The 11321-nt window shown below is 69.3% G+C and overlaps 4 protein-coding genes across 4 annotated transcripts in view; 3 read left to right on the top strand and 1 right to left on the bottom strand.

Moving 5' to 3' along the window:
- Positions 1 to 12: 12 nt before the first annotated feature.
- On the bottom strand, positions 13 to 1045 carry CHLNCDRAFT_140531 (expressed protein; the record flags this gene model as incomplete). The annotated part of the gene is made up of 3 exons (XM_005850534.1): positions 13 to 166; positions 325 to 488; positions 866 to 1045. 3 exons carry the CDS (start codon positions 1043 to 1045, stop codon positions 13 to 15), a joined length of 498 nt encoding a protein of 165 aa, XP_005850596.1.
- Positions 1046 to 3558: 2513 nt separating this feature from the next.
- On the top strand, positions 3559 to 4205 carry CHLNCDRAFT_14597 (hypothetical protein; the record flags this gene model as incomplete). The annotated part of the gene is made up of 3 exons (XM_005850817.1): positions 3559 to 3615; positions 3749 to 3861; positions 4016 to 4205. Coding segments are annotated over 3 exons (360 nt in total), but the record flags the coding sequence as incomplete, so codon positions are not given.
- Positions 4206 to 7059: 2854 nt separating this feature from the next.
- On the top strand, positions 7060 to 9293 carry CHLNCDRAFT_29783 (hypothetical protein). Its single transcript, XM_005850816.1, has 6 exons — positions 7060 to 7194; positions 7389 to 7598; positions 7807 to 8012; positions 8220 to 8355; positions 8538 to 8720; positions 8868 to 9293. Exons 1-6 carry the CDS (start codon positions 7132 to 7134, stop codon positions 9279 to 9281), a joined length of 1212 nt encoding a protein of 403 aa, XP_005850878.1. The 5' UTR covers positions 7060 to 7131; the 3' UTR covers positions 9282 to 9293.
- Positions 9294 to 10330: 1037 nt separating this feature from the next.
- CHLNCDRAFT_34091 (hypothetical protein) overlaps positions 10331 to 11321 on the top strand; it is a gene marked incomplete at its 3' end in the record, with an annotated part of 3514 nt that continues 2523 nt past the window's right edge. Inside the window, exons 1-4 of the mRNA XM_005850815.1 lie at positions 10331 to 10385; positions 10511 to 10653; positions 10870 to 11026; positions 11196 to 11287. Of these exons, the coding sequence (XP_005850877.1) occupies positions 10379 to 10385; positions 10511 to 10653; positions 10870 to 11026; positions 11196 to 11287 (399 nt within the window). The 5' untranslated portion in view covers positions 10331 to 10378. The remainder of the gene's footprint in view (positions 10386 to 10510; positions 10654 to 10869; positions 11027 to 11195; positions 11288 to 11321) is intronic.

The following is an 11321-nucleotide window of genomic DNA, read 5'->3' as shown; positions in this document are numbered from 1 at the left end:
CCACACATGGTGTCAGTTGAGCTTATCGGTGTCCTCCTCCTCCTCCTCCTCCTCATCGGGCCCAAACTGCCCGCCGGGGGACCGCGGCCCGCCCCGCCGGTTGTTCAGCTTGCGGGCGGTGGCGGCCACCGCTGTGCTCGCCTTCTCCCGCTCATCCTGCTTCGCCCTGCAGCCAGGCCGCGGCGCGCATGCACATGCGTCAAGGCAGAGGAGGGACAGTGCATGCAGCGCTCTCGCTCGGCGCCCCTCAGAGCGACAAACCCTGTCGGCAGCCTGTGGCCGAGCCATCCTGTGTGGCTGGTTTGGCTGCTGGCTGCTGCTCACTTGGCGGCGGCGGCAGCAGCCAGCTCCTCCTCATCGTAGTCGTCCTCATCAAAAGCAAAGGGGTTGAGGTCGGCGGGCAGGATGGCATTGAGGCTGCTGGCCATCTGCTTGCCCAGCAGCGACAGCTGCGCCCCAAACGACTCCAGCCCCAGATCCCGCATGCCCTGCGGAACGCAGGTGGGGCCAGGCAAGCAGCGACCGACAGCATGAGCAAGTTTTGCAGGGCAGCGCTGCGCTGCCGGTGCTCTGAGAAGCGCCAGTCGCGGATGAAGCATGGGGCATCCACGCGGGCAATGAGGGGCCATGCCCAGGTAAGCACTGGCTTGCCTGGTTCCAGCCGGTGGTGCTAAACCAGGAGCTGTCAGGCGATGACGGCGTCTCTGCCAGCTGTGACGACTGCAGGCAGATGGCAGCGCGAGTGTGCACGCACCATGCCTTCAGTTCCATGACGGCCAGGGGGTGGGCAAGGCTGGTGGGACAGCGGGCAGCAGGACACCAACGGCGGCGGCGGGAGCGGGGGCGGGATTGATAGGCCACTCACCGACGTTGCCCGGAAGGAGTCCCCCTGCCCGCGCCTTTCTGCCTGCAGCTCCAACAGCTTGCGACGCGCTGCTGGGATGTCTAGGTCCACCTCTCGCAAGGCCGACTCCAGCACGCTGCGGGGCGTGTCTGGGAACTCCGCTGCCAGCAGGGTGCAGGCTGCCGCCAGCTCCGTCTCCATTTTGGATCCCGGCCCCGCTCCCTGGGGCGAGAGGAGCCAGGCGAGGAGATTGGTGCTCCTGGCACTGTGCTCTACAGCGTCCACTGAACTCTGCGTCCTGGGATCTGAATCGTGCAGCAACGGAGAGACCAGGCCGTTGTTCTTTGGAGCTTCCCCATCTGTTCCATGCAGGAAGAATGACATGGCGGCAACCTGGACGCCACGTCCAACCTTCCCTGCGCCAATCGACAGAGTGTAAAGGCGGTGTGCGGGCAGCGTGGGGACGAGGACGTGATCACCCAAGCCGATGCAGAAGAGGAGCCGCCTGGCGCTCAAGCGCAGTGTGGAGGGCGATGGCCAGGGAGGCGGGCAGAAGAAGTGAGCCAGGGATCGATGGGCACACTGTGTCGGCGCTGCCGATACCCGCCGCCGCCGCCGCTCAGCCTGCCCTGTTGTCGCCTGTGCAGGGCTGCGACGCAACAGGCCGCTGCTGAGCAGGCACCTGGCCCGCACCAGCATGGCGAGGATGATTTGCGGACATCAGGCGATGCAGCTGAAGTGGAGCTTGGGGCTGCAGGCCAGCAGGCGCCGATGGACGCCGTGCCGCCCAGCCCTTCACCAGCAGGCATCGAGGAGGGCGAGGGCACGCCATCTCCTGGCGATGACGTGGAGGCGCGACAGGGACTGCTCAAGGCAAGCGGGCAGCTGCTTGGCATCAAGCATTTCGATTTCCCTCGAGTCATCCAAGCCAGAGCTCCGCTCGGTAGGGCGGCACCTCACAACCCACACCCCCCACTTCCCTCACAACCCACCACCCCCACGTCATGCAGATAGCCGAGTCGATGCGGCGCCGGGTGGACGAGGGGCGGCTTGAGCTGCTGCGCATGCAGCGCCTGCAGCAGCAGAAGCAGCAGCTGGTGACGCAGGGAGAAGCGGTCCTGGCTGCGCACTGCGCTGCCACCTGGCGGCTGCACCGGCAGCCAGGGGCGCCGCGCAGCAGCCTGGACCAGGAGCAGCAGGGTGGCAGCATCACGGTGCACAGCGTGCAGGCAGAGTGCGCAGCGGGGCAGTGGTGGCTGCGTGCGGCCATCAGCCTCCCAGCACACCAGGCGAGGGGTTGCAGGCCAACAATTCTGGCCGCCAGCACCGTCGCCCGCCTGGTGTGCCGGCAGCAGCACAGCACTATTGTAACCAGCAGCAGCAGCGGCAACGACGGCAGCGGCAGTAGTGGCGGCATGGGTCCAGAGGGAGCAGGCATGCAGCAGCTGCAGCTGACCGCTGCCCTGGACATCCAGCAGCATCAGGAGCAGCCTGGGGAAGCGCTGTGGGCCGACGTGTTTGTGCTGCTTGAGCACGCAGCAGCGGCGTCGCCAACAGGCGTGCAGGCGTTCAGCGGAAGGACGGCTGTGGCAGCGCCGCCTGTGCAGCTGGGCAGGGTGCAGCTCAGCTGGGCGGAGTGGCTGACGAGCCACAGCCGTCCCGCCGCCCTGGTCTCTGAGCAGCCGCAGGAGCAGCACGGCATTGTGCTGGCGGTGGCATCCCAACAGCTTGACCTGCAGTGCCTGAGCCACATCACGCAGCAGCGCTTGGCCTGCACTCGCGTCGCCGCGCCAGCGGCCGCGGGCAGGAGCCAGCTGGCATTTGTGCTTCGCGGCCCGCCATCGCCCGCGGCCGCCATGAGCAGCGTGCCTGGCGATGTGTCGCTGGCCACTGTAGGCATCACCCAGCACAGCAGGCAGTTTGCGGAGGTCCATCTGGAGGCCTCCAATGCCCTGATGCTGGGTGTGCTGCAGCAGCAACTGTCTGAGGGCCTCCGCCAGGCGGCACGGGAGGCTGGGCTGCCGCCAGACGACGCCGCTGTGCAGCGCAGCTTACTGTCGCCGCGGCATGCACAGCAGCAGGCGGTGGCAGCCGAGGCTCTGGTGCAGGAGCTGGATGCCTCCATCGCGTGGGTGGAGACACTGCTGAAGCAGAAGCTGGCGCTGGACAGCCGCCAGCGGCGGCACAAGGTGGCGGCGCCCAGCGACGCAGAGGTGCTCCAGAAGCAGGCCGCCGCCCTCACCGCGATGGCTGCAACAGACGAGTGCATGGTCAGCTTGCTTACAAGCTGAGTCTTATGCTGTACCAGAGTCCAAAGGTGTATTAATCAAGAGACTGCGGCCAGGGGAGAGGTGGCCAGGGGAGGGGTGGCGGCGGCCACTGAGGTGGCGGTCCCTCTTGATTCTCTCTTCAAGGACACGCATTGCGGGCCACTGCACGCCTACCGGACCCCAATTACCTTCAGGATATCTTCCCTCGTGGCTTGCCCCGTTTGGAGAGCAGGAGCGGCAAGCACCATGCTGGCAGCCCGATTGCCGTCGCTATGGCCGGTGCGGAGGGCGCTGGCAGCTTTTGAGGGGGGTTCTGCGCTCGATGTCGGCCATCCACCCACCCCCGCGAGCCGCACGCAGGCTTGCACCCCCGCGGCGTCGGCGGCGGCAGCAGCGGGCACGGGGTGGAGGCTGTTTAGCGACCATGCGGCAGGGCAGCCGCTGGACAGAATCCTGCTGCGCGGCCTAGTCTTTCACGGCTACCATGGGGTGTACCCAGAGGTGAGGAGGATGTGGCGGGCTGGATCCCCGCCCGAGCACCGCCTGTTGCTGCCGTACCGCCGACTTGGGGCCAGCCTTTGCTGCCAGGCTGCTCTTTGCCCGACTGCTGCTCGCTGGCTGGCCGCCTGTGCAGGAGAACAAGCTGGGGCAGAAGTTTGTGGTGGATGCCACGCTGCTGGCAGACCTGTCCCATGCGGGGCGCAGCGACGACCTGCGCCGCACCGTCAACTATGCACAAGTGTACGAGTGAGTGGGGGATGGGCTTGGGGGCTGCATGGGCTGGCAGGTCGAGTGCCCGCTGACTGCAGCGCAGCTGATCATCGCTGTGCCATGGCCACCGGCACTCATGCCCAGACACTGGAGTGCCGGCTTGCTGTGCCCCCCTTACCCCGACCTGCAGGGACATCCGTGGGATTGTGGAGGGCCCGCCGCAGCAGCTGATCGAGGTGGTGGCTGAGCGGATTGCGGGCAAGGTGCTGAGGGAGCACCCCGGGGTGGCCGCCGTCACCGTCGGCGTCAGCAAGCCGCACGTGGCCGTCAGCGGCGTGGTGCAGTCGCTTGGCGTGGAGGTGACGCGGCGGCGGCAGGTGGCGGAGCTGTGAGGCGTGTGAGCCACGAGGGGGGAGCTCAAGTGCTGGTGCACCCCCCAGTGGGCATGCCCAATTCACAGGAAGCAAGATAGAGATAAGGACCAATAGGGATGTAGTGCAGAGCAACAAAAATGGTGTGAAAACAAGGTCAGTCAGGCAGTGCAGTTCAAGTCAGCAGGGCAGTGCATTTGCAAGGGGTCAGTGTGGTTGTGTGCCGCGCCTGAGCTGCGCCCGGGTCACCTCGCCCTGGGCGCGGTCGCATTGGGCACGATGACCAGCCGCAGCAGCACCTCCCGCCTGCCTGGGTGCTGCTGCGGCAGCAGCACGCCCATGTTGCTGTTCTGGAGCAGAATGATCCCGGCTGCCCCCATCTTCAGCAGCCGCTCAGGGAAGCCCTGCAGGCGCATGCCGGGGCGCGGGCCACGAGGGGCGGGCTGACGAGGGTGCCTGGCCTGGCGCCGCGCCAGCCGCGCCGTGGCTGGGGAGGGCCCCCCGCCGGCGCAAGCAGGGGCTGCTGGCGCCTCACCTGTGCCTCCTGGGAGGCGTACTGGATCATCAGGCGCGTGTGTATGCAGTTGGGCTTGCTGGAGATGAACTGGGAGGCCTGGCCCACCGCCACATTCTTGGCAATGTGCAGCTGGGGCGGCCAGCTCAGCTGCACCAGGGTCGCCGCCTGCTGGGGCAGCGCCTGGATCTGCAGGCAGCGCAGCGCAGGGCGCCTGGATTGCGGTGCGCCGCCGAGTCCACGCCGGCAAGCAGCGGAGGCGTGCCGGCCGAGGCGTGCGGCTGGGCAGGCGGGCGTGCATGTCGGGGCAGCGGCGGCGGGCCGCCCGGCGTGCGCACCTGGCCCACACCCAGCATCAGGGTGGGCCCCCGCGTGACCTTGGAGTCCACCACCACCTTGGCTGTGTGTATGAGGGCATACTTGGCGGGGGAGGCAGGTGCCAAGGAGCTGCCGCCGGTGCCCGCTGGCGACCCCGACCCATACTGCTGCTGCTGCTGCTGCTGCTGCTGCTGCTGCGTCCGCGCCGCCTGCTGCATGGGCGGCAGCGGCAGGCCCTGCACCGAGGGCTGCTGCAGGGGCTGCTGCTGCTGCGGGCCCACGGGCGGCGGCGCCGCCTGCTGCATCATGGCGGCCAGTGCGGCGTCCTGCATGGGCGAGGCGTCGTCTGGCGACATCAGAATCTCCGCGTTCAGCACGTCCAGGAAGCTGCCAGGGGAGGCGCCAGGCGCCAGCGGCGGGGTCCACTGGGCCGCCGCTGCCCCGGCAAGCGGCGGCGGCATTGCCGCCGAGGCCGCGGAACCGCCCGCCGAGCCGGCAGCCGCTGCTGCTGCTGCTGCGGGAGGCTGGGAGGCTGTGCCCTGACGCGCCCGCCTGGCTGCTCCCTCCTCAGAGTGAGGTGGCAGCGGCTCCAGGCTGCCGCCGGGATCGCCCCGCCTGGCGGCGGTCCCCTCGGTGACGGATGCTGCTGCACACCAGGAGGCAGGGCAACACATGAATCCGGGGGCGGCCCGCAGGAGCGGCTTGCCCCACCCTACACCGGCCTGGGGCAGCAGTGGCCAGCCTGGCAGGGATCATCGCCATATTGGTGGGGGACCAGCAGCAGCAGGCACCCACCCAGCAACTTCTTGGAAGCCGCGGTCAGCGGCAGCGGCTTGCCTCCGCTCTTCATGAGCACCTGCGCGCAAGCCAGGAGCGGCGCGGAGGGCAGCTCGGCAGCGTGCGAGCAGCGCCGGCTGGCAGGGCGGGCAGTGGGGCATGTATGTGGAGCTTCTGGGCAGCCCAGAATACGGGGCAGGCGTGCCGTGCCCCGCACCACCCACGCTGTCCACTCGTCTGCCTTCCCTGCAGCGCACCTCCAGGGCTTGCGGCCAGAAGGGGAGGATGGCCATGGCGGCGACGGGCAGCGTGACCGCCGACCGCACCAGCTGCTGCAGCACGCCCTCATGGCTCTGCTTCAGCTTCTCCATCCACGCATCCTCCGAGCTGCAGGCAGTCGGGGCCGGGCGGGGCGAGGGCAGTGGGCACACCCGCAGGCCACGCTGGGGGAACAGGGAGGCCAGCAGGCTGCTTAGTTGCCGAGCCGGCTGCGCAGCCAGCAAAAGCCCAGGTTCCCAGAAAAATGCAGCCAGGCAGTGTGCAGGCCTCACCTGAGCGGGGTGTCACATACCAGGTTGGCCAGGTGCCAGAGCAGGGGGGGGCTGTCCATCATGTTGCCGCCCACCAGTCCAAGCTGGACGCCGTGGTGGCGCAGGCCGCGGCACAGCTCTACCGACGTTGCCAGCCCCGGCAGCTTGGCCATGCTGCAGTCCTCCGCAAAGGGCCAGGGCACCGGGCGCACCGCCGGGTCCGAGGCCAGGCACACCAGGCAGTGCTGCTGCGGCGGCGGCGCTGCGCCCGGCGCCGGCAGCGCGAACAAGCTAGCCGCCTCCAGCAGCGCCTCTGCCAGGGCCACCGGCTGGCCCCCGCCTCCCACAAACTCCACGTCCTCCAGCAGGCAACGAAACTGGTCCACGCTGCTGAGCCAGCCGAAGCTTGACTCTACGGCTGCCGGGCTATGAGGAGGGTGCGCCCCAAACAGAACCAGCGACATCTCGAGGCCCAGAGGGGCCAGGTGTACCAGCAGTGGCTCGATGACACCCCGCAGCAGGGTTTGCCACAGCCCACTCAACCGTGCAGTGCACTCTATTGCCAAACAGAGCCGCAGAGGGCGCGCCATCGCGGCATGGGTGCAACAGGATAGCTGCAAGCGCCGATAGAGGGTCCTGGGGTGGGGAAAACCCATGAGATTGCCAGGCTGTCAGGTGCTGGTGATGAGCCCCACAGCTATACAGCACCCTACTGTATTTCTTGAGAGTCTGCAGGTGCCACAAAGTCCATCCAGAAGCCAGCCAGTCGTCCTCACTTCACTGTGTTACCTCTGGCATGTCAAGCGATGACGAAGACGTGCCTCTAGCGGTGCCGCTGCAGGCGTCGGGTGCCGGCAAGGTCAGCACCACATGCCGGGCCGTGGATCAGGACGCAGAGGTGCGGCGCCCTACTCCGCCGCCCTGCCACCGCCGCGGTGTCGAACCCCGGTCACCGGCCCTGCGCAACTTGCATCCTCTACACCCAAGCAGCAGGACCATGCCCTCTCGTGGACACCGCCACATCTCCCGCATCCTGCCACCCTCCTCCTGCAGCCCGCGCAAGCGCCAGCGCCTGGCGCCGCCGCCCCGGCCGCGCCCCCCACGCCCGTCCCCGTCACCCTCATCACCGGCTACCTGGGCGCGGGCAAGACCACTCTTGTGAACCACGTGCTGACCGCCAAGCACGGCTACCGCTGCGCGGTTCTGCTCAACGAGATCGCCGACTCGGCAGACATCGAGCGGGCGCTGGTCAAGGAGCCCGAGGTGAGGGCGGCTGCCCGGCGCCCGTACCTGCCGCGCTGCCCACGCCTGTACCTCCCGCGCTGGCCCAGGCACGTGGCAGGACGGGAAATGGCGTTTTCGGCAGTGGGGAGATTTCCAGCAGCGGTGCGTCAGCGGCGACGCTGCGCATGAAGGCCTGTGCACCTTGCGGACCAAGCCGCTGCCCCGCAACGCCGCCGCCGTGCCGCAGGGCCGCGACGCGTCGCCGCTGGCGGAGTGGGCCGAGCTGGAGAACGGCTGCATCTGCTGCAGCGCCAAGAACGACATGGTGAGGGCGCTGGAGGCGCTGATGCAGCAGCGCTCGCGCTTTGACTACGTGCTCATAGAGACGACGGGGCTGGCCAACCCGGGGCCCGTGGCGGCGGCGCTGTGGACCGACGAGCAGCTGGAGTCGAGGTGGGGAGGCGGGAAGGCTGGCGGGGTGGGGGTGGGGGCTTGCGCTGGGGGCAGGCTGAGGTGGGGTGGGGGCAGGGGGGCAGGGCGCCGGCTCCTTGCCGATGGCAGTGGCGGTCTGGGAGGCTTGCGAAAACTACAGCTACTCTTGCTTTGACGCCATGCCCAGGGTGCCCTCCCCCCAGCCATGCCTCCCCCTCCCTGCCGCAGCGTGTGCCTGGACTGCATCGTGACGGTGGTGGACGGGCGGCACGTGGAGCGCCAGCTGGGCGCCCCGCGCCCCGCGGGCGCCATCAACGAGGCGCAGCAGCAGGTGGCCTTTGCCGACGTGGTGCTGCTCAACAAGGTGCGGGCGGCGGCCGGGCGGGCGCAGGAGGCGGCCGGCACGCAGGCAGCAGTGGCGGCTCTGCGCCGCCAAGCGGATGGCCTCTCGCTCATCTAGCCTGCCACCGCAAAGGCCCGACTGCCCGCCCGCCTGCCTGCCCACCCGCCCACCTGCCCCCCTGCCTGCCTGACTGACTGATGCAGGTGGACCTGGCGGGCGAGGAGCAGCTGGCGCGGGTGGAGGGCACGATCCGTGGCATGAACGCTGAGGCCGCCATCCTGCGCTGCCAGCGCTGCGAGATCGACCTGGCCAGGATCCTCAACACCGGCATCTACTCGGCAGTCATGCAGGGCCTCCAGGCAGCGGGCGCGGAGCCTGGCAGCGGCGTGGATGGAGGCGCGCCGGAGGCAGGGCCGGGGGCAGCGGTGGGCAGCGCGGCGGCGGAGCAGCAGCAGGAAGCGCAGTGTGGGCACCCGCAGTGCGACAACCCAGAGCACCACCACCACCACCACAGCGGCGGCGGCGGCGGCCAGCACGACAGCAGGGTTGGCACCGTGACCATCCTGCTGCCGGGACGGCCCCTGGACCTGCCCCGGTTGCGGCACTGGCTGGACGCGCTGCTGTGGGAGCAGGAGCAGGAGCAGGAGCAGGGGCAGGGGCAGGGGCAGGGCAGCGAGGGGGCAGCAGCAGGAGCGGCAGGCGGCGCGGCGGGAGCGGCGACGGCGGCGGCGGCGGCACCGGTCATCTTCCGCATCAAGGGCCTGCTGCATGTGGAGGGCAGCGAGCGCAAGCACATCCTGCAGGGGGTGCACGAGATCTACGATGTGGTGGAGGGCCCCGCGTGGGCGCCCGGCGAGGATCGGCGCAGCAAGGTTGTGCTGATCGGGCGGGGGCTGGACCGCCGTGCGCTGGAGCGCGGCCTGCACTCCTGCCTGGCACCCTTGTAACGCTCCCTGGGTTACGTCTCAGCGCTCGATGCTGGCAGATCGTGTGATGGGAGGCCATGGCTAGTGAGCGGAAGCTAGTGAGTAGCCGGCAAGACGGCGGGCGGCGGCGGGTAGGCCCCCTTCTCACCTGCTGATAAGGCTGCGGAACGCCGAAGAAAGCTTTGGCACCGTCTTTGTGCCAGCTCCACACTAGCGTAGCATTCTCTGCTTCAGTTCACGGGCAGTGCACGAGCGAGTGTGAGTGGGCCACAACCTACGCTATCCAAGGGGGCCACCACCAGCCACCAGGCTGCACTCCCCACAAAAAGTAGGCACCCCCACGCCCTGGACCTCTATGGTGCAGCTGGAAAGCCGGCTGAGCAGCCCCCCCAGGTTGCCAGAGCCTTATGTCAGCCTCCCTTCCCCCTCCCTGCAGATGCTGCGCATGGCCAGCACTGAGCCAGACCTGGAGGAGCGTCGGGAGGAGCGGCGGCGCGAGGCAGAGCTGCAGCTCCAGTGCTGGGAGCTGGGCATGACGCCCAGGGCTGCTTCCCAGGCGGGGCAGGCGGATGTCCAGGTGCAGATCGGGGCGGGGCACGAGCTGGACGAGCTGTCGGTGATCGAGCCGCTGTCAGGTGGGCCGACGGCGCGGGGTGGTTGGGGCGGTTGGCGGCGGCGGCGGCACGGTATGCCAGCTTCGCCTGCTGCCGCGTTCCGCGCATGCGTGCTGGCTCCAGCGTCCCTGGACGCTCACGCCCTGCTGCCCTGCCCTGCTGCCCTCCTGCCTCCCTCAGAGGAGAAGCGCATTGCCATCGGCGTCACCCACGTGTCGGCGCACGTGCCGCTGCTGCTGCAGCAGCCCTCCCTGCTGTCCCGCCTCAACCCGCGGGCCCTCAAGCGCAAGATCAGCAGCGTGGGCACCAGCCGGCCCACCCACCGGCAGGTGTGCGCCCGCCGTGCTGGCCGACCGACGCGGCTGGCACTCTGCACGTGTGGGGCTGGTCGCCATTGCCCCGTTCCCAAGAACACCCTTGGAATCCCAATATGCCTCCCCGCCGCCCACCCTGCAGATACTGTTTGACGTCAGCTGCAGCGTGCTGCCGGGCGAGGTGCTGGCGATGATGGGTGAGCGCCGCATTGGGGCGACAGCGCCGCACGCGGGCCGCGGCTCTGGCAGGCTCGCCCACCTCAAGGCGCTCGCACCCACCCCCTGCCCGACCTGCCGCTCTGCGCCCTCCCTGCCCTGCCAGGCCCCAGCGGCAGCGGCAAGACCTCCCTGCTGTCCATTATGGGGGCGCGCGCGCAGAAGCAGATGCGTACCGAGGGCGGCGTGACCTTCAACGGCGCGCCGCTGACCAAGCGCCTCAAGCGCCGCGTGGGCTACGTGCTGCAGGTGGGGGCGGCCAGCGGTGGTGCCGTGGCGGAGCTGCCCGTGGGCAGAGAGACGCCAGTCGACCTGCCGTCCTGCCTGGCCGCCTCCCTGCCTGCCTGCCCGCCTCCCAAACGTTGCCACCCCTGCCATGTTGCCAGCCCGCCGCTTTGCGCAAAAATCCCCACACATGCCCACACATGCCCACCCCCGCGCCCGCCCCCCCGCTCCACCCGCCAGGACGACCTGCTGTACGAGAGCCTGACGGTCAAGGAGACGCTGTACTATGCGGCCATGCTGCGCCTGCCGCGCCGCATGAGCCACGCCGACAAGCTGCGGCGCGTGGACCTGGCGCTCACCGCGCTGGGTCTGAGGCAGTGCAAGGACACAATCATCGGTGGGCGGCGGGTGGGGGAGGGAGGTGGGGGCGGGGCACGACGGGCGAACCTTGAGGGGCTGGCAAGCATACGGGCAGCCACTGTGCGGCGCTCGCCCAGCTGGCGACTGCCGTCTGCCCTGAAGGCGCGCCGCGGCAGCGCCCGCTGCCCCCTGCTGCCCTCCCGCAGGCGGCTTCTTCCGCAAGGGCATCAGCGGTGGCGAGCGCAAGCGCACCTCCATCGGCGTGGAGCTGCTGATCGACCCCTCGGTGCTCATGCTGGTAAGGGGGGGAGGGGGGGGGGGGGGGGGGGGGC

Source organism: Chlorella variabilis (assembly GCF_000147415.1).
Source record: "Chlorella variabilis unplaced genomic scaffold CHLNCscaffold_3, whole genome shotgun sequence".
Lineage (NCBI taxonomy): Eukaryota > Viridiplantae > Chlorophyta > Trebouxiophyceae > Chlorellales > Chlorellaceae > Chlorella > Chlorella variabilis.
The sequence above is the reverse complement of the archived record's forward strand: the minus strand, read 5'-3'. Positions and strand labels throughout refer to the sequence as shown.